Below are 23,098 nucleotides of genomic sequence, written 5' to 3' on the forward strand. Positions count from 1 at the left end.
TTTATATTGGGGTGGCAAGAGAACAAGAATAAAGGTTTTACGCCTGTTTCATACATAATTTTCACGCTGAGTGGACAAGTTGAAAATAGTTTGTGCGCTCTATCTGCATAGCGCTAGGAAGCCACTAAAAAATTGCAAACTTGTTTGGTGGAAAGAAATTAAAGATTTTCTTAAAAGTAAAAATAACATTTTAAACAGAAAGCAAAGGATATACATACTTTTAATAAAGTACAAATAAGCCCGAACAAATAATACGTATAGATTTAGGTATCTGAGTAGAGAAATATCGATCTTTCACAAATTTTCAGCTGCTAACTTTTTGGTTTAATTTTGTTTGGTCGGTATGCCGCAAGAAAATTTTAATTTCTAGCTGTGACGCTAATTTTGCTGGTTTTAACTGTAACTTGTATTTATTTCAGGCGCACACCGGAGGAAATAAAAACTAAGGTTGATTCATATCGCCAAAAATTAATGGGACTAGGAAAAAGTGATTTGCCTAAAGATGAATTCGGAAGAATAGCGTAAGTGTATTAAATATATATGTTTATGTTATGTTATGTTAGTTCCTACGCAGGGTTATTTTCCGTTATGTCCGACTGCAAAACAAAAAAAGAAAAATTAATTTAAAATTAAATTTCATTAGAGAACAAAACAAGCTAGCTAGTGTATTTAAAAAGTTGTAATTGTTTTTATACACCATATTATATAATTTTGATATGTAATATTGGTTCTGATGTTATTGCATGCAATTTGCAACCCCAAAAGCTGCTGTATGCTGTATAACTCACAAGCGAAGATATTGTTCTCTCTACTTTGTGCCCTACTTACTCACCACCCACCACCACGCAAGGTGGATGTCTGTAATTTTTAAGCTCAAATCATTTGCACTCTGCACAGATTGCAGAGATGTTTAGTCAACTCAAGTCTTCCAAGGGTTGCACAACCCAAACGCTGTGCATATTTAATTGACTTCAAATAAATCAATATACAAAAATATTAGAAATAATATTTAATCATATTATTTGAAAAGCAAGCTTATTGCATTACTTTAAAGTAAATATAAATAATAAAAGCGCTGCTGCTGTACAAAAGATTCGTATTAAGACTGGATATGCATGTGTGGCAACCATTTTTAGCAATTTGAGAAAAATCGATAATCAACGCAATAAGATACATCTGCATGGAAATAAAAAAAAAACCAACTGCAGTATGTTTTGGTGCCAACAACCAATTTGGAAATTTGACGAAAATTATCTACTAACTAGCGACGGTGGCAAAATCCGACAAAGAAAATTACTTGCCTATTTTTACGATGGCCTGAATAAAAATTCGTTTGAAAGATATTCATTACAACAAAGCCCCCCGCAAAGTCCCATAGTAAAATGCGTGGGTATTGGAGCTGCGTATTAGAAAATTTATGCGGTTTCTCCGTTACTAAGTGGATTAGAGGATTAACGTGAATTTGTAAAAAAAAAAAAACAAATGGAATATGCTTGAAAAGCGAAGTAAGAAGAAGTTATAAAGCGGCAGAAGAAATGCTATAAACTTCAAATTAATGCAACAAATCACTCATCACAGAGTCTTCCATTTAGGTGATTACTATTTAAGTTAATTAGTCAGGAGTTTAGTACCATATTGACTAGGCTCCAGATAGCGCGAAAATAAAAATTCTGCAACAAAAAATAAATAAAATAAAATAAATGTGTTAACTGCGCTCAAATAAAAATAATAAAATTCTTTGTACGCACGTGAAAATTATCAGAAAATTGGTAATAATAAAATAAATTTCATTATAACGCGAAAATAAAAATTCTGCCACAAAAAATATAAATAAAATAAATGAATTAACTGCGCTCGAATAAAAATAATAAAATCCTTTGTACGCTTGTACGCGCGTTCAAATTATAAAAAAATTAGTAATAATAAAATAAATTTCAATATACTCGTAGTTTATAGCAAACGTCTGTTGGATGCCCTTATAAAGGGATCTAAAGCTATATTTCGTATTTATGCATAATCCAACGTCTTCCATGTTGCTAAATCAAACAACAAAATATTTATAACATTTATAAAATTTGCTGAAGCATTGATAGAATTTAAGAAATAAATAAAAACGAAGATAGTTAAGTATAATCCCATGTCTTCCTGCGTGTGCGCTGAAAATATAAATTATATAAGTGATATATACATGTTTAATGAATATCATATTAATATTTTGACAAGAAATGTTTCGCTTGTAAATTCATATTGATTACTAAGAAAAAATAAATATGTGAAACTCCTCATACTAATCATACTAATCCAATGTCCTCCATAACATTAATGTAGTTATACTATGAAATAAGAAAAAAATAATTTTATGTAAAAGCGGAAAACTAATATTTAATTATATGACCCCATGTTTTCCTTGTGGCAGACGCATTAATATTTATATGTTCGTATACAAACTAATCGTGTAAACCAATGAAACTAAATTTACCAAGAGTAAAATTGATAAATTTAAACTATTAAACAAAAACAGATATACATACATATTTTGTTAAAATACATAACAAAAAAAAAATACCAAATATGCTTTCCTCAACCATTCATACGGCACCGATCGATAACGATGTAACTTCAGATGTTTTCAAAATGCCGAAACCAAAAAAGCGCCGCAAGCGTCGAAAACGCGCTACTGCCGCTCCACCCACAAAGTCCAACGCAACTTCCGCGACCGCAAGAGAGGCCGACAATACACTCTCCGTAGCCACTGTCTCCAGCACCACCAGCACTTGCACGAACACAACGACACGTCGTCGCGCTGTTCACAAAGAGCGCCGCTATTTTCAACATGATACGCGTGAAATTGTCAAAACGATAACAAAGAGTGAACTCAATTATGCTGCAGTAGCAAAGAAATTCAAACCACTTGCAACATTGAATAAAAATAGAATGCAAAACAAGCCGGCAAAGCACACAAACCCATGGCATAAACAACAAATGAAATTCAACAAACGTCAGCAGCAGCTACAAACGAAAATGGCTACAAAGCTTGTCGCAAAATATGCTCCACACTTTTGTTCCTCATCAACAGCCACCACTACTTCGTCACAGCCTGTTCATTGCAATTGCGCATGTGCCATTGCCACCGTCGCCAGCCCACATGCCAAACGGAAGCGTCAGAAAAGCAACAATTGCGAAAGTCATACATTTTCTAATAACAAACGGCCGGCTGTGGATCTGAAACAACAATCTTCCATAGCAGTCGAATCTGCTTTAATGGTAGAAGAATTGTTGAAAAAACTACTTAAAGCTCAAGCTACTAATGTGAATGTTGCCACTTCAATGCCACATTTGCTGAGTTTAATGCCACATTCCGGCATTGGTTCCGGGTCCGGCCAACGAATATCGCTCTTAGATTCGCTTTTAGGCGCACACTTTCAGCATACGACTAGTCTGCGCCAGCAGCAACTCAGACATGTCGTTAGGTATATACATACTTAATTACCAAAAGATTGTCTATATTTTAAATGTTTTTTTGTTTTATTTTCCCTGCATTTTTTATATTTTCTTTGCCCTTGACCACAAAAAAAGCTTGACTATCAATTCTTTTACTTTCAGTGTCCGTGAGACGCATCAAATTGCTGAAGCACAGCAAGAGAAGAACGCTAAATTACGTGAAGCTTTCAACATTTCTGAATACTTTGTTGAAGGCTCTAGTTTCGATTCGGATCGTAAAGCAAAGGAAGATTTAGCTAAAAGCCTGGCGCTGCAAAAGGAGCTCGACGCGCAACGCGAAAGCGCCGCAGTAGGCAAAGATAAGGATAGGGAACGTGCAGATAAGCGACGTTATGCATTAGTGCGTACGCCATCGCGTGAAAAAGACATTGCTGGCAGTGGTGGCAGCAAAGGCGGCAGTGATAATGAAACTCATGAGCATGTATCAAAATCAGAGAAGAAGAAAAAGAAGAAGCGCACGCGTGAAAGGTGAGTTTTAGTTTTAAAATTTGATATGGTGCATTTCCAGTGCTGCATATTACAAGCATTTTTATTAGTAATTCCTTAGCCACTAAACCTTAAGCGTCAGTAAGTTTCTACAAATAACTTCAATTACTTTTCTATTGGATTGAAATTGGTTTAAAAAAACTATTCGTAACAATAACAATTACGTAGCACATAACTCCCTAAGGCAGCAAGCTCTTTATCGCTGTTTCAATAGTGTTTTGTTTTGCATACAAATAACAAGAGATAGATTAGACAGTTTTAAAGTATATCCATTGCTGAAATATATTTGTCAGTTTCTCAATGCTAGTTGTTCTTTCTTAGTTGACCTCAAAACTGGAATTAGTAAGGCTATCTTAAAACTTTCGAGTCGGATATACATATGTATGCATGCACAGAGGCGTTAGTTGTGTGGGGTTATCCGGGCATACGAAGAGATGTTTCGAGTCTCGTTGTCTCTCCGCATGCCGGACACTCATTTGGCACATCTGCATCTAATCTGCTCAGGTATGAGTTTATGCCCTCCTGTTGCCCAAGTGGAATACCCGGCGGTTTACTGCACATCCCGAGAGATATAAAGCGCACCGGAGCATGCTACATAAAGCACATCAATTCCTGGTACGATACACGCTACCGTGTTTTACTGGTAGAGAGATATAGGATGCTCTCAACAACGTAAAATATTCTAAAGCTTTAGGCCGTAACGGCATCTCGCTGGGCCTGCTGGGTGTCCAGTACCTTACTGCAGCGCACAACGTGCCACTGTTCTCCCTGATCATCGAGATTTGGAAAAAATTGTAGAACCATCTCCTGTAGCAAATCCGTATTATGGAAGCGCTTTTCCTCCCCCAACCTATAGTGAGCCTCTGCGCGTGTCAGGTCGCCTACCCGGATACCGCAAGTATCCGCATAATGCAACAACAAGACTGAACGCTATCACCGCACAAATTAGCGAGGATGTGAACCAACGTCGACTCTGGCCCTTTACCCGCTTGACCTTTCGAAAACCGTCGACCAAGCGAGTTTTCCAGAGCGGACGAAGCGGTGGATCATCAACTATTTGTGCAGACGCCAGTACTCGGTCGAATTCCACAATGCTAAGAACAAGAAGGGGTTCAAAAATGGGTTCTCCCAATGCGTCGTTGACACTGTTAAATCTTTCCATGGTAAAAGGGCCTCTGCTGCCCATTGGAGTGACTCTACTGACTTAGGCGAACAACGGGCCGAAAAAAATCGACAGCTTACCGTATATCTCCCCGTTCTGGCTAGATTCTGTACTATCAATAAATCCATCCATCTTTCTACATTCCTTTTGCCTCATACATACTTCATTTATACGAACAGGTTTTCGGTATAACTTTCTAAATTAAAATTATTTTTACTTACAGTTCCGCGAGTCCTGAGCGTAAAAGGGATAAGAAGAAAAAGTCTAAGAAACATAAAAAAGAAAGGTGAGCTTCCTGCGCCCCCTTTAATAAAAAAAAAATTTATATATATACATATATACTTACTTCATTGCATTTCTTATGGTGATACGCTGGGTGCCACTAATGTATCGAATAGTTGTTGGTTTGCACTCAGCATTTTTCTTTCTCGCAAGTTATTTTTTATGTTTTGAATTTTTATTTAGGAACTACTTGAGTTTTTTTTTTATTTTTATTTTTTTTTTAATGTTCAATTTTTATGCAATTACTATTTGTTTTTAATTTTGTGTACACAAAAATTTTCTTACAATTAACTTAATTTTCTTTGATAAAAAAGTGTTAAACAAAATCTTCTTCTTCCTCTCAATTGCTTAACATTTTTTATCTCTCCTTTCTTTATGCATTTTTTATATATGAATATATATTTTCAATGGTAAACAATCAAATTTTTGAAGGAATCACAACAAAAAAGAAAGAAAAAAGAAAACAAAAGACAAAACAAAATAGCCCATACATAAATGAACATAACAATTAAACTTTATATTACAAAATACAGCAACTTTTAAAAGTGTAGAAAAGTAATCATACGCATAAAATTAAACATTTTATAGTAATAACTAAAAAAGTCTCGTGAAGATTAAAAAAATCGCGAAAACATCTTTATTTCTGCCACGCACAAATACCTTTTTTATATATGTATGTAGCTGTGAAGTTGTTGTGTTTGTACCTACATACATACATACATTCTTATGTATGTACGGATTGATTTTAATTGTACCGCCAAACACTGACAATACCACAAAATACTAGCACGGAGCATCATCATTCTATCATTTTGAAAAAAAAATCATCCGCAGCACTAAAACTTCTAAAAAATCTACTATTGAATAATTTTTATGCGAATTTAAAAATATTTCACTAAAAAATTATAATAATAACGGCGATGCACAGTAAACATTTCGTTCGTTTATAATGTTTCTAACAAATCTGCCTTTCCAAGAATATGTAATCTTTTGTTTCCAATTAACATTAATTTGATTTCAATCACTACGGCAAAATGTAATTATGGGTAAGTAAATCGAGATGTTAGTTCTTTCATATTTTCATATTTTCACTTGTACTTGAATAGTTAGAAATCAGAAGAAAAAAAACAAAAACGTTGAAAGCAAATATTCTTAAGACAAAGAATTTTAATTGACTGTTTATTGATTCTCCATTTTTATGTTTATACTTTTACTAATGGCTTTCTACCCAGTTTTGAAACTGGCTTATTTGTGCATTTTAATTATGCAGACAAAAAAAAATCTAGAAACATCTATCGACATACCTACATATTACTAATTTGTTCTAAATATCTTTTTACTACTCAATTTTATTCATCACTACTATATATATGTATTTTTCATTAACATTGCACACTTATTTATACGTAAAATTAAAGTACATGCCAACACCCACAACATTAATAACATTAAAGCATAGCATAGTACATTCATACAATTACACTTAACCAAACTAAATGATTTAGCTAACTGAGTAAAAATTACATAATTTTTAACTGAAACTAATAATTGAAACGTTAAAAAATTCCCAACATCTATATACATACATACATAAGATCAATATGATAATACTTAAATTTTTTTTTTTTATGCAAGCCAATTGTCCAAGAATTAAAAGAAAATATTTTCTCATTTTTCTTTTCCTTAAGACAAACCAAATATGAAGATTTGACAATAAGGTAAACAACTATCGAGATCATCACTCAAGTTTACAAATGATTTTTATAGTCAATACAAAATTTAAATAAGTATGAATTACTTCTGACGTGATGTGAATTTGTTGAGGAGTTGCTGTTCACTTGCATTTGGTAGGGAACTACACATATTACCTTTCATGCAAGAACAAAGAGTAAAATTAGGTAATGTAACTCGATGAACAATTCTTTTTGAGGTGACCAGAAATTGCAATAACAATTTTTTTTGTCGAATAAAATTTTTTTTTATAAAATTGTGCTAAGCAAGCACATAGTGTTGTTAAAAATAATAGGAATAAAGCCAATGTGGTATTTTTTGCTTGTTTTTTAACAAAGGCATCAAATTTTTCCACCTTGCAGCTGAAGATATCTTGGAAAATTACCTGACATAGAAAAATGGTATACAGATCCGTAATCTACGACCCAAAATCGAGTTGTACGTGTTTCGGCGTTTTTTTTTTGCCATTTTCTCTATAGTGCAGTTGAATTCAATAGTTCAACACTACTTCGGTTTTCCCGCAGGGTGGCTCATTTTTTCCGCTCATGTGCTTTTTTCAAAAGCTTACAAAGATATACAGTATGTCAACTAAGCTAAGAAACAATTACGATTTTGATATCTCCTACCGTTAACGAGCCTTAACCAATTTTCGTTCATACATTCTCCACATTTTTTTTCTTATAAAGTGTTTTGAGGACTTTTTTCAGTATGCGAAATTGTTTTAACCACAATGTTTAAAGGCATTTGAATTTTCGTCCATAGGGCAACATCTGATACGCATTCCTCTGCTCAGTGTTGATAGCGAGTCAAACTCTGAACCAGAAACCTACACCTACTGCCAGTGTTGGCACTAATCGATTGATTTTTTAATTAATTAGTCAATTCGATTAAATTCAATCCAATTACAGCTAATCACGATTAATTCAAATCTGATTAAACAGTAGTGTAGTAAATTATTTCTGAGCGGTTCAGTTCTGCAGCTCTTATTATCTTCTCCAACATCGAATTAAAGAAATCACATGAAAGGAATTCGCTCTGTCTGAAACCCCCGTTTGGACGGAAATAGCTCGGAGAGGTCTTTCCCAATTCTGACGGAGCTGATGGCATTGCTCAACGCCATTTTGCACAGCCGTATTAGTTTCGCGGGGATGCGAAATTCAGACATCGCGGCGCATAGGCAACTCATTTTAGTGCTATCGAAAGCGGCTTTGAAGTCGACAAATAGGTGGTGAGTGTCGATCCTTTTTACGCGGATCTTTTCCAAGATTTGGCGTATTGTGAATACCTGATCTATGGTGTATTTTCCAGGTCTGAAGCCACACTGATAAGTCCCAATCAGTACGTTGACGGTGGGCTTCAGTCTTTCACACAATACGCTCGATAAGACCTTGTAACCTACACTGAGGGAAATAATGCGTAGTAAAAATGAATACTTTATATTTGATTATCGTTTAAAAATGTTCGTATTTAAAAATAACAACTTATACATACACACATAGTACATGTTTACAAAAAAAAAAACCAATTCCCGACAGGCAGCACCACACCTCATTAACACCCTACATTGCGGTGTATCGTCTTACCGAAGCAGACAACAGTAATATCATCCTAGAATATCAGGGCATTGTCATCCGGTCAGGCAATGTCGAGCTCGAAATATTCAACGTTTCATACTCCCTGCCATCAGATGCCCGGCATGATATCACCCGGATATAGATGCGCTCTTCAAAGGTGAAACCCGTATGGTAATTGGAGACTAAAACGCGCACCACGATCTTCGCCATTCAAGCATTTGGAATGATCATAAGAGGAATACACTTGACTGAGCAGATATACGATTCCACATTCTGCAATATAACAATAGTAAGCGCTGGTCTGATAAAAAGCATAAAGTGGCGACCTATGCTGATCGTAGTTATCACGATCGATAAACCTGCTGACTTTGCTTCCGTAGAACACCGAACCCCCGCCAACTTTAGCATAGCTGATTGGCACGGCTTCGCGGCAGTTACTGAAAGCACCTTCCCACACCAACCGACGTTCATGTAGGTGATCGTAAGTTCCGCAAGGCTATCACAGCTGATGTAGACCGCTTCATCCCAGCTGGATGCATCATGGAATGATCTGTCCTAGATCACTCCATTAGGGATTTCAACGCAAAGATTGGGCAACTTGTGAACGTACATAAGCGGAAAAAGTGGGATGAGCATCTGAAGACCTGCAACTTCACCTCTTCTATAAGCAAGCTTTGGTCAACCGTGAGGTCATTGTCCAACCCGACGAAGCGCGACGATAGAGTGGAAATCTCTTTCGGTGACCGCGCTTCGTCGGAGCCGGAGTGATATGCGAGCTATTTTAGACGGCAGTTAACGCTGCATTGGTGGACATAGCCAAACGTCGAGTGAATAGAAGGCTGCACCAACTGCCAACTTCCAGTGCGCCTCTTTCTTTCATCAGCGGTGAGGTTCAGGTGACCATCGGGAAGGCGAAAGCCTCCAAAGCCATGGGACCCGACTGATGCTGGAAAAATGCGGGAGTAGATTATCTCAACAAGGTCTTCAATCTGTCCATAGCCCCTATCATCGTTCCGGACATCTTGAAAACGGGGAGAGTGGTCCCACTGCTTAAACCGGGGAAGCCGGTTTTTTTGTTAGAGGCTTCCTACAGGGAATCACACGGTGGTCAGCGAATAATCTGAGTAGTCGACATTCGTCGGTAATTTTTAGAGATAAAAACAACAAACCAAGAAAAAATTAAACAGAGGGGCGGGGGGTAGAAGCTCCCTCAGCCACGAGAGGGGGTCTTTAATTATCTCTAATGCGAATGACTGCCCGATAATGGCGTCTAGGACTGGAATTGATGACTTGTACTCGAAAGTAAACGGTTACCTCTCTGAACGATCTCGCTTCTTCACTGCAGAGGGCCTAACCCTCCCCCAACGAAATCCTCGGCAACCCTTTTTACCACCTGGACAAAGGAGATCAGACTATAGCTGGGAATTCACGTCGGTGGCGACCCAAATTTCGATGGTGAATAACCCGAAAAATACTCGAAGTTACCTTCTATAGTCTGCCCTCCTTCTCGGCACATACAACCGCAATTGTCAATAGAGTACAGAGTCGCAACAAGGTCCTCAGCAACACCTACATGACGAGGCTCAAATGCTACCGGTCAAGCAGCACAATACAATGTTTTATTAGCAATTCCTAGTAGGGTGCCACAAACGTGGTCACCCGCACGACACCTGCTTTCAGCGGAGCCCTCGCAAAGGCACGTCAGAAGGCATCTACACGAACGAGGTTCACAAAACAACCTCTGGACCCGACAGCAGACAGACAGCCCATAAACGGCATTCACAGAGAGGCACTCTCGAGTTATGTAGACTCTCGACCTGTGAATGCCGTTCTGGGCACACAACCACGAGACGTGTACGAGACAGAGAAGTACCCAACGAGTGTCCGGCATGCGTAGAGTCACCACATGATACGAGATATCTTTTCGCATGCCTCCTAAACCCTACTCAACTAACGCCCCTCCCTCTGGACCAGCCTAGTTGGATTGGCACACTCCCTGGGTCTCCCGTTAGCTGACGCTTGAGAAGCCGCGAAAATTAAAGCTTAAGTTTTACTGAATTTTTTCTAGATAAACTTTTACTAGTAAACAGTCGATGACGTGATACTACTGCAATTCGTACTAATAAAGGATTTTTTTTTGTTTTATAGTTGAAATTGATAAATATGGCAACTTGAATAGCGCCCTCTTTTGATCTTCAGTACTCAAAAAATGTTTGTCAAATAAAGTGCAAAACTCGAGGGGCTAAAAACTACCATAAAATTTTTAGAACTTTTTTTTGACGAGGATGTTTCATATAAAAATAGATTTTGGTCATCTAAAAATGATTTTGAATTTTCAGCATCTTAAATTTTGCGCAATTGCGTGTTTCTAGTGTTTTTGAATTATACTTAAATTCGAATTTTCGAGTAGTTTTTCAAGATGTCTATTGATTTGAGAAATTAAAATTTTATTGTACAAAACTTCATGTTCACATTACCGAGTTTTATAGCCCGTTCTCCTTTTTATTCTATAAAACAAGAATAAAACATATGTTTTCTCATAAAAAATTACGCCCGAAAAACACATAAAAACGACTTGTTTTCGTTGAAAACCGGTCCCAAAAACGACAACATTTTAGTGCAACCGCCAAAATATCGGTGAATAATCGAAGACATAGACAATGAATTGAAGTCAATTTTTTCCATGTTTTCCTAACAGCGGCTCTAGCCAAATAGATGCGAGTTCGACTGCCAACTTGTTGGTCATGGGTTCAAGCCCTGTGGCACCGACACTTTCTCCTTTAATTTTTTTTTTTCTTTATTTCCCAATTTTTTTATCTATTTATTTTTGTCTCAAATTATGCTGATAATTGTTGCATCTCGTGTTTTGTTGTGTTGTTTAAACTTAAACTGCTACAAAACACGGTAACGTGAACACGCTATAGCATAGTTTTATAGAAATAAAAATGAAAAGTTTACACCCAGAGATCCACTTTATCTGCAATTCACTTCTGAGTGAATTTCAACCCTTGTCAACATGATATCAAAGCGGCTTTGGTTCAAATTCACACGTAAATGAATTGCAGAACCTGCCTGCTTATGCCGAATTTCCACTCGACATTAAAATGCCAAAAAATGTGTGCCATTTAAAAGATGCCATATGGAAATGAACTTAATAACTATTTTTTACAGAATGGCGCGAATATTTTTTAATATCCGACTTTTTCACTATAATTTTTGTCATTTAATCCCTAGTGGAAATCCAGCATTACTTAAAAGTAAAATTGAGAGAGTTTTGATAGTAATTTAAGGAAAAATATTATTTATTTCGGTTGTTCACTAGGTATCAAATGACACAAATTACATTGACAAAGTTAGGCATTAAAAAATATCTGTGCCATTACATTAACAAAAATTGCCACTAAATTCGTTTCCATGTGGTATTTTTTAAATGGCGCAACTTCTCCAGAAAATTTGTTTTATTAATCGCCTTCAAAAAAAAAAGAGGTTATCAATTCGTCGGAATATTTTTTTTATGTATGTTACCTCATAACTTTGGATCACGTTAACCAATTTTTTATAATTCTTTTTTTAAACCAGAGGTGGTTCCACACTAATTTGGTTTAGATCGAATCATTGGATCAGGAAGAAATTAACGGTACTCTTAATTTTTTTTTATGAGAGTTGAAGGTGGATTTGTTTTTTGCTTAAAAATTACTTGTTTTCAGGGTGCATTTTCAATGTCACCTTAGAGTTGAAAGTCCTCCGGCTTGGAATGAAGTTTCGCATTTTTAGTGACAATACAACGTTTTCGAGTGCAATCGCAACTCCCTTCCGAGAACTCATACGAACAGAAAAGCATTTCAAACCAAGAAAAGCGGTTTCAACTCAAAAGCTTATATAGTAAACGCTCCTTTAAAGTTAAATACATTAGGGGTCTTCACACCAATTTCGGTAGTTTTACTTAAGCGCTAGTTGTTACTCAGTAATTTGATCAAATGTGAACATCGTTTACAGCTTACTTTTATTAGTCTAGTAAATTGTGTTTACCAACAGATGACTCGTAGCTTTTTTTTTAATTAAAAAAAAAAATATTTATAACAGCAAATTCAATGAGCAAATTCAATGAATTTTATTTCTCATATGCGTTGTGCTTTTCGGCAGCGGGTGGATTTTAAATTGAATAAATATCGAACAGCTGAATGCGAATTACAAACTACCAGAAAAATGATCAAGCTTGCCACCACGGTAATTCGATAATCGGTAAACCGGTTATAAAATACTTATAAAGAAACAAAATAAATGGGGAAAAACTACTGAGTATCAAGCTCGGTGTGAAGACCCCTTTTGAAGTCGATTTTCAAAAAAAAAAATAAAAAATTTGAACATCTTTTTGAAAACCGATTCATAACCTTGAGTGGTAAGAATCTCATTTCACTACAGAACTGAACACAAACTAGTAAACTACCCAATCATTTTTACTACTTTAATTTCTAACATTGAAAATTATACCATATGTATAATGATGAGGATAACCTCAAAAATTTAAGCGTGATATTAAGTTTCAGCTGCTTGCAATTTTTTTTATAATCAACTCGTCCGATTTCAAGGCGCCATAGTCTAAGTAAACTATATTTTTTCCATTTCTTCTTGCAGTAAGTCGAAGAAAAAGAAATCACGTAAACGTAAGGCAAGCGAATCCGATAGCGGTGACTCTGATCATGACTCTGACAACGAGAAACCCAGCAGTGATTCGGAGTATGAATTGAAGAAACAACGCAAACGGGCCAAAAAGGACAAGGTAAGCCAAATCAAATAAGGAAAAAAAAAACAGAAACCGGAAAGGCTTTCTATCTCTTGTATTGTGCGATTAACCTAACAACCACAGTTACTTTGTGTAGATTGAGAAAAAAAAACCGTAAAATAAATATGTATAAAATTTCTTTCATAATTTTTTATATAAAAATAACAACGATTTATTTGTTTGTATGTACATATGTATATCTATATTTAAATGAAACGCATGCACTCTCTCTAATTCTAATTCACTTGAATTTTTAAATTTTCCATTCTTCCAAACTACAAATGATTAAAAGTACGCAATTTTTCTCTTACTTATTTTTTCCTACGATATATACAAACATACTTACGATATAAAAGAACGAAAAGCAAAAATCAAAAAAGACATTATAACCTAAATGTTTTCAAACAAAAAACCAAAACAAACAAAATATAAAAATCTTGCGAAATAAAAAGGTAAACAGTTTGTCATTGCTTCATATCCGATTATTTTATATTTTTTCTTTTCATATATAATTTATAGAGTGATTTTATTTAAATTATAATTTTTCATTTATTTTTATTTTTGTTTGCTTATTTGATCATATACACAGAAATGATTGAGAATTGCATTACAATTGTGTTGAGCATGTTTCAAATTTTTCTCTCAAAAAAATTACTTTTGTTAAAGCCTTCTAAGAAATTATTGTATAAAAATGTTGTGTGAAAAAATTCCTCTACCTGCATTATGCCGAATTCCCACTATGCGTTTAGTGAGGTCCAATTGCTCCCAGTGAAGGAGTGTTATATCCTCCTGAGCAAGCAATTCCTGTTGGGACGCTACCGGAGACAGTACCCGTGTTGGCTCTGGATACTGTGGCAGGTTAAACTTCTCCTAATACGGACTATAACTTTAGAAGGGATATCGGCCGCTATGGCTGAGTGGTTATAGGTGCGCACTACCACTTCGTGGGACCTTTGTCCGATCCCTGGTCCGAGCAATATCTAAATTAGAAACAGTTTGTTCTAACTGCGCACGGCCTTCGGCGGTCAATGTTAAGCCTCCGAGTGTATTTCTGCCAATGAAAAGCTTCTCATAAAAATCCATTAGCCGTTCGGAGGCGCCGTAAAACTGTAGGACCCTGTATTTGTACAACAAAACCGAGACTCGCAACACAAATTGGTGAAGCCCCATCAAAAATTAAGCGCCAAAATGTTATTATTATTATTATTATTATATAGTCTGAACCGAGGCATAGAAGAAATTGCAGTATTTTACAAAAAATGGAAACTGCGATATTTCAATTATTGCTAAACTAATTCTATATAGAGAAAATTTTACGCAAAATATAAAATTTTGTTTTAAGCAAAAAAAAACTGGGCGGTACCACTCCACTTTTTACGAAATTGGTAACCGGTACTAAGAATTCGGATTTTTCTAAATTGGTAACCGGTACAAAAACCGATTACATTTTTAAAATAACCATAATAAAAAATGTTCGTGACCACGCTTTTCTCAAAATTGGTAACCGGTTCTAAAAACCCGAGTTTTTTTCGAAATAGGTAACCAATAAAAAACCGATTTCATTTTTAAAATCACCGTGTAGTAATCCTTGTAGGGGTAAAGTTTCAGCCATTTGAAAGATTTAAAAGAAATTTCTAAAATAATAAAATTTCTTAAATATGTATACGTAAAGTTGTTTTTAGAGAAAATACTTAATAAAAGTTATACGATTTAACGTCAGTGTTATTATAAAAGTGTCTGCATCTAATTCTGTGTTATCAAAGGTATATGTAGCCATCTCCAAGTGACACTTAGAACGAAGTTTTCGGTTGTAGTCCAATTCCCATTATGAGAGATTGTGTCGTATTCTTGTATTTATTATAATCGAAAATTTTAAATTTTTTTATACAGAAGTAGGCCGAATTTCCACTAAGCGTTCAAACGACGAAAAATTGTTCTATTTGCCAAATGTCGATGAGAAAACGAACTGAATGGCCCTTTTTATTGACGTAATGACTGTTTAAATTTTTAATGTTCAACTTTGTCATACAATGATTTTTCATTTGATGCCAAGTGGAAATTCGGCATTCAATGCAGCTTGGGCATAATGCAAAAACTCAATATTTCGATTGAAAAAAAAACCCATTCTAAACACAGATTTAAAATTTATTATTTTATAATTAACTTCTTTTTTTTGTTGTGATTAATTTTATAGAAACTTAAGATTGTAGTTTGTTTTTAAATTTAAATTTTACTTACCGTTAATTATTTGATGTTAATTATTTTATTTATTCTAAATTTTACGCCATTTAAATAAATACGAAATTTGCATCTACATACTACTTTCTAGTTTCGTATACATTAACATAAAAATTTTATTATTAAGAAAAAAAGAAATTTACAATTTTTGTTTATTGAAAACCCTTGGCGCTTCATTAAATAGGATAGCTTTCGCAAGGCTCTCTTGTAGTTTTGTAAGTACTTTTATTTAGACCGTTTTGTTGTCTTAAGCTCCTAGCATAGAAACTAAAAAAGATAAATAAAAACTGAATGCCATGTCAATAAAAAAAAAGAACTTAAGGTTGCCAAAAAGGCAAGCGACTGCGATGATGCACGAAAAAAAGCATAACTTAACATAACAACAAACACACTGTTATGTACATTAACGGACAGTGCACATCACAGCAAAAAAAAGTGCAAAGAATTCTACGAAAAATTAAAAAAAAAAAATATATATATATACAATATTTGTCTGAGATAATTTAAAACTTCTTAGTTTTAAGTTCTCAAATTCATGCAATAAAAACAACTATTTAAATACAAACTCAGCAATTTCTTACACTAGATCAAATATGTAGCTCTGAAACTCATGCAAATGATACAGATACTAATAAATACTTGTTTCTTCCTAATTCTCCTTTATGCAGAAGAAACGTGATAAGAAGAAGAAGAAGGAACGCACCAGCTCAGTAGAGAAGTCGCGCTCAAGGTAAGAACTAAGATTTATAGAATTTTAGTGCATTCACTCACGAAAACCCATTTGAGTAAACACGACTACTAATTGCCAATTAGATGTGGCAGTAAAAAACGCATTTGTTCTTTCCGTGTGGACGGAAAAGACAGAAAAATTGTTTTATTATTTACGAGCGATTTGTCACCCTATTGGCAAGCAATTAGGAAATTTTAACCATTTCGAATACATCAACTCGCGAACTATGTATTGGGTCATACAAAGGCTCCGCGAATTTTTGGGTCAGTTTTAATAAAATACATATTATTTTACCATCAAGAGAGGTTTGCAGAGACCGACACAAATACAAGTCAGCCGCTTTAAAAATGGTGATATTTGGTTGCGTTTCACCGCAGGCGATTCGGTCAATGTTATTGTTGTTTTTGTAACAGCATACAAATTCCCCAAAGTGTGTTTGCTGAGTGTTGATGGAGTGGCAGTCCTCTGCCGGATATAAATCTGGATCGTTCCGGTTACGTAGACTGTCTAGGGAACGATTTGGTCAATCAAATTTCTTTGTTTCTTTCGAGCTTCTTTGAGTAGCCTACTCTTGTTAGGTGATTCCAAACTCCTGTGGTTGATATTTAGTGCCTCCGCTATCTCCTGACAGCTTGCATGCTGCCGGTCTTCATCAGAGCGAGGTGCATATTTGACATCAAAATTTACGCAACGGAATCGAGCAAACCACTTTGTGGTCTGGCATTCTCATCGCATTTTTTTTTTTTTTTTTGGCCTGTTTATGCAATGTTTTCACCGTTTTAATAGTAAAAAAAGTATACCATGGCACATTTCTTGAGATATTTCACTCATTTTCAAATCAGTCTTAATTTTTGCACGGGCGACGAATTACAGAACTGTCTTCTCTATAAATGTAGCCTGAAATGTCACCTTTCAAACGTACGTCAGTTTGACGCAATCGGATAAGTGTTGCCAAATGTATAGGCATCAACACCACATAGTGACAAAAATCCGCGGATACTTTTTATATAAGCCAAGATATCATATGGCTGCACTCTGCGATATTCTTCAGGAATAGGTTGCTGAAGCGGCTATAGCCTTGCTCTTTCAATGACCTTATGCAGGTTTTTAATGTACTTTACCGCCTTCTTAATTACAAAATTTCCGCCTGGAAAACACTTGCATGGTCCGGTAGGTGAAATGAAAGCTTCAAATTGAGTTGGTCAATGAAAATCCCTGCCACTGCCCCGCATTCTATCTATGATCCGTCTGTAAAAACAGCCATCGAATTCAGTCACTTCAGCTTGGGAATTTTGTGCAAAGTGACTTCTGAACCCCGCTTAATTTTTTAACAACGTAGTTTGGACTGGCCACCAGTCCAGCGCTCCATATGAAAGTATGGATCGGACTATAGCCCCGTATTCATCCAATGTATAATCCTTGACGTCAATACCAATCTGCTTCCTAGCATTCTTCTGACTGCAAGAGAGCCACCGAGCATTCCGTTCTTGCTTCTCTTCAGTTTGGCAGACTTTTCGAAATAACTTGTATTCCCACATTTCTCATCACTTTAATGAAAGTATGTATATGTATAAATTTTTCCATCTTCCATTGCAGATCACCTGAACGCACAGTTAGACATAACCGCAAGCGTTCTGATGAAAGATCATCAAGAAGAGACGAAAGGCGTAACTCACGCCGAAGAAGCGTATCAAAATCTGCAATCAAAAATCCTTTCGATCGCCGCTCTACGGAACGATCTTCTAGGGACGAGCGTAAGCAACGTGAAGAAAGATCAAGGAAAAACGAAAGGAACTCCTCGCGGAATGTGTCTAAATCTCCCACAAGAAATCCCTTCCGCAGTCGCTCGCTTGAACGTGCAATACAGCGTCGTCGTTCGCGGTCAACCTCGCACCGTCGCAATTCACCGGCAGAAAGTCGAAGTAGGGAGCATTCCAATGAACGACATCGTGACAATGTCGAACGTCGTAGTCGACGTGAACGTGATGAACACTCACGTGAGCGTCGCAGAGAAGTGTCTAGAGATCGTAATAAACGACAAAATAGCAAGCGTAAGCAATCCCGCTCTATTTCACGCGACGAGCGTGCTGCACCGTCGTCGTCACGCTCACGCCATGATAGGGCCCCACGCACTCGTACGAGTCGTTCGCGATCTCGTTCAAAATCTCCGCAGCATAGCAAGCGAAGGTGCTCACCTTCCCCTTCTACCGTTGATAAATTACGCAAGCGCACCATTACTCCAACAGTACCACCACTAAAAGGTGTCGCTGCTTCTGTCTCGCCGACTCGATCTGATTCTAGCACACGAAAAAATCCATTCAATCCATTCAAAGTTGATGCACCGCTGCTTGCAGTACCCGCATCTACGAGTGAAATAAAATCGAGCGCGAATCCATTTAAGAATGCAGTAGAGCCAGCAAAACTTGCCAAGCTGTCGAGTCGCACTCGATCACCATCTGCAGCCAGCAGCGTACTCGGTCGAACTGAGAAAGGAAGATCGCAGTCAAATAAGGATATAACACGGATGAGTCATGGCAAATCACCAGTAAAGCGTGAGCGTTCGTCTTCGGTGCGGTCATCACATTCGAATAGGGATGTGCGACCGCCGCCAAACGAAAAACGATATGCCAGAGAGCGATCGAGAGAACGCAAAATTTCACCCGTTCGACGACGCTCGCCTACACGTGCTGAGCGTGAATTCAAAAGAGAACCGTCGCGTGAGCGTGAATTCATAAGGGCACAGTCACGTGAGCGTGAATTAAAAAGGACGCGATCGCGAGAGCGCAAACCTTCACCCGTTCGACGACGCTCGCCTCCACGAGCTGAGCGTGAATTCAAAAGAGAACCGTCGCGTGAGCGTGAATTCATAAAAAAACAGTCACGTGAGCGTGAATTAAAAAGGACGCGATCGCGAGAGCGCAAACCTTCACCCATTCGACGACGCTCGCCTCCACGAGCTGAGCGTGAATTCAAAAGGGAACACTCGCGTGAGCGTGAACTCATAAGGGAAAAGTCGCGTGAACGTGCATTCAAAAGGGAACATTCACGTGAGCGTAGAAGCTCCAAATCCCGCCAGCGTTCCGGCTCGCGTACTGCGCGAGGAAGTAAACGTTCGGCAACACCCGAAAAATCATCTCCAACTAGACGCTCTACATCGCGCGCTGACCGAGAAGTTGAAAAACGCAGAAGGGGATCACGTGAGCGTCGTAAGTCGCCCGATTTGCGAGCTGTAGAACCACGTTCAGTTCGTGATATGAAAGAAAGGGACCAACCTTCGCGCCAACATCGAATGGCGCCTGATAAGCGCTCTGAACAACGAACATCTGAGGATCGAACTGTTAGCGCAATACGCGCGCCATCCCGCAAATTATCCCCCACACGCCATCGACGATCAGCGTCCCACTCCCCTGTAGCCGTGAAAGCAAAAAAGAGCGCTGCATCTCTAGCGCGCAGCAAATCTCGTACACCAACAGAAAAGCGTACGAAAACTTTAACCTCTCCGCCGCCTAATAGGCGCGCAGAGGATGAAGCTGTGCCACCTCGTCGTTCCCAATCGCATAACTCCTCGGAACTAAGTTACTCACCGGCGCGACGTAATCCTGAGCGTTATCGCGACATACTCGAATCAAAGGAAAAAGGGAAAGGCAGAGAAAAAGAAAAGGAAAAGGAAAAACCAGTGTCACACGCGCAAGATTCGAAAAGACGTGATACCGAAGTTGATGCATCCTCTCAAGATGCACGTAAGATGCGTGATGTGCCCGAAGAGCCGTTGGCAAACGATCAAGAAATTCGCGAGCGTAGTGGACGAGACAAAGAGCGTGCCACGGACGAAAATAGTCGTGCGCGAGCACCTGAACGTGAACGAGATTTAGAGCGCGAAAGACAGCGTGGCGTCGACCGCAACGGTCGTCCCCGCAGCCGGGAAAAGCGCAACAGGGAACACAAACGGGAACGCGAAAGTCGTGCTGCGTCCACCTCCAAGCGTACTAAGCCAATGTCAGGGCCAGTAGTGCGGTTACAAGGTCAGAGCGAGGATGAAAACGATGCAGATGATCGCACCGAAAAGGTGGCTGCATCACTCGATGAATTCCAGGAAATAAGACGTGGACGAGAACTTAAAGACTTGGAAATGCTGGAACAGCTGAAAACGGACATAGCCGCTAAAGCAAAGGAAAAATTGAAATCAATTGAGAAAATGGCCACTGGTGGAGGAAGCATTACGAGTGAAGTAAGTGAAAATAATAACAATGAACAGCAGCGCTACAGACACGGCGGCATGCGAAATTCGTTAAACGAGTTTCTTGTGGCCAACAATGTGGCTGCCGCAGTAGTTGAAGTAGCTTCGAATACTAATAGAAATAACAACAGTAATAATAACCATAAAAACAATAGCAATAGTACTAACAATAACAATCACACAGTAACCAAAGCAAAGGAAGCAGAGAGTAGTGGGGATACGACGCCGCCAATGGCAGCGATTTACCCCCAGCCGCTTGAAGAACAAATGGCAAACGAGGTGCGAACTCAAAGTGAAACGGCAAACAACTCGAAAATAGAAACCGACAAAGAAAAAGAGAAAGACGTAGATACAGCAAAAGCACAAACGCCAGAGGAGAGTACGGACATCGCGCCGCAGGCTGATTGCAAAGCCCCAAGTGCAGCAAATGGTCAGGCGGCGAAAAGTCCAACATTACCAGCTCGCGAAAATTCGAATATTAACGCGCGAAACGCAAATACAACTATCAGTCGTCAGCAAATGACACTGCGCCGTGGCGTGCGTCGTTCTCCACCGCCACCGCTTATTCTACATCCGCGAAAATCACACCACAGAGTAAAAATCAATACACCTAGTGGTGGTGTTTCACTTATTAACGCGCCGCTTTCCTCCGGTCCTCCCTCTAACTACAACCATTATGGCGGAGTTAACAATCCGGGCAACGCCGCCGCTGGTGCTTTTATGCGCCAATCATTGAGTCGCGTCAATCACCATCACCATCACAATAATCCACCACTGATAGCCCATGCTCCACATGGCTTTAATCCGTTATTGAGTAAACACTTTAACAGCGGTATCAACAGCTTGAACAATAACACAATGCTAATTAGTCGTCGCGAACACCATCATCGCTGTGCGATGAACTTAAATGCTAACCTAAATGCTCAATTCTCCTCAACTAATTTCTCTAATAATAGCTTACTACTAACACCCAATAATAGCCATCATGCTCACCACCATCATTCGCACCAACACCAACATCAGCATCAGCATGGCTCCAATGCTTCGGTCATATCTGATCAGTTGTTGATTGCCGCCTCATTGGCGGCAGTTACGGGCGGCGGTGGCGGTGGTGGTGGTCCTGGTGGTGGTCATCATGCACGTGGTCACCATCATCATGAGCTGGGTGTGAGTGTGGCGGGTCATCATCACGGCTACAATGCGGCAGTAGCTGCTGCAGCTTCTAGTTTAAGTTATCATCACCACCATCATCACCACCAACATTCGAATAAACCGAAAATTATAATAAAGCCTTTTAAAATTAACGATTCACAGCCTCTGGTAGCGGCACTAGCCGATAGTACACTCGTCGATACAATCGTATCCAAGGTATCCACAGCTACTGTGGCCGCAGCAGAGAGTGCAGCACGTCGTAGTAGTAGTCGTACAAGGCGTAGTCGCAGCCGCAGCCGTAGTCGCCCACGACGAGATGGTGGAGGTGGCGGCAGCGGCGCTGGTGGAGGAGGAGGAGGAACAAGCCGTCGGCATTCCACTAGCCGATCACGTTCATCGTAAGTACATTTTGGTTGTAGAAACAGCAAAATGAGGATAAAAGAAAATTAAAAATGTGTCCTTGTATTCGTTCTTGCAGGCATTATTCGTCGTCGAGCAGTCGCAGCCATAGCCGCACTCGGAGCCACAGCCATCGCAGTTCACGTTCTCGCTCACATTCACATTCTTCGCATTCGAGTTGTTCGACGCGAAGTAGTTCACGGAGTTCTTCAAGGTAATTGGTTTTCTCTTTTGCAAGTGTAATTTTGAGCTTGGGCATTTCACATGCATATATGTATGTATGGGGAAAAATCTTTAAATTCGGTAGATAAAATATTTACTCGACCTTGGGTCTATAACAGCCGCACACTTAGAAGATTATGTAAAGCAAATGCTACCGAGTGATGGTAAATCGTACAAGGTCTGTTGTTTTGTAGGCGCATGGAAAAATGCCATAGTCGCAAGATATGTGTGAAGTCCTACCACCACGTTTTCCACATTGCGCCACTTCTATTGTTTGGAAGCTTCATAAAACTGACCTACGTCCCTTTCTGTGCTTAGGTTTAGGAACCAAATTAATGCTTCTAAGATTTAAAGTTGGGATGGCCCTTGTGTTTTTTTTTTTTTTTTTGTTTAATTTAAAACCTGTCTCATTATCAACTCTCATCGAAACAAACCCTCATTGCAGCTCTGGTACTTCCGGTTCCTCACGTACTGGCTCCCGTTCACCATCAATTCCTCGACGTCGTGGATCTCCCAGCTTTCTCGATCGACGTCGCATAACGAGGTACTAAACTAAAAAGTGTTTCTCAAATTTCTTAAACAATTTTAATCCGTATTGCAC

At 38.3% G+C, this 23,098-nt stretch overlaps 1 protein-coding gene across 4 annotated transcripts in view; it reads left to right on the plus strand.

Moving 5' to 3' along the window:
- Nucleotides 1-23,092, plus strand: part of LOC118746665 (serine/arginine repetitive matrix protein 2-like) — a 29,458-nt gene extending 6,366 nt beyond the window's left edge. The window contains exons 1-9 of one of the 4 annotated variants that reach the window (XM_036480537.1): nt 1,820-3,470; nt 3,604-3,969; nt 5,373-5,435; nt 13,372-13,516; nt 16,426-16,487; nt 18,084-20,715; nt 22,039-22,274; nt 22,355-22,489; nt 22,943-23,092. In XM_036480537.1, coding sequence (XP_036336430.1) covers nt 2,572-3,470; nt 3,604-3,969; nt 5,373-5,435; nt 13,372-13,516; nt 16,426-16,487; nt 18,084-20,715; nt 22,039-22,274; nt 22,355-22,489; nt 22,943-23,048 — 4,644 coding nt within the window. In that variant the 5' untranslated portion in view covers nt 1,820-2,571 and the 3' untranslated portion in view covers nt 23,049-23,092. Of the gene's footprint in view, nt 1-419; nt 522-1,819; nt 3,471-3,603; nt 3,970-5,372; nt 5,436-13,371; nt 13,517-16,425; nt 16,488-18,083; nt 22,275-22,354; nt 22,490-22,942 lie in introns of those variants that run through there. The other 3 variants (XM_036480536.1, XM_036480533.1, XM_036480534.1) reach the window with 3 other exon arrangements.
- The last annotated feature ends 6 nt before the right edge of the window (nt 23,093-23,098 follow it).

The sequence above is a fragment of the Rhagoletis pomonella genome, unplaced genomic scaffold (assembly GCF_013731165.1).
Source record: "Rhagoletis pomonella isolate Grant_MI unplaced genomic scaffold, Rhpom_1.0 Rhpom_scaffold_00011, whole genome shotgun sequence".
NCBI classification, from domain to species: domain Eukaryota; kingdom Metazoa; phylum Arthropoda; class Insecta; order Diptera; family Tephritidae; genus Rhagoletis; species Rhagoletis pomonella.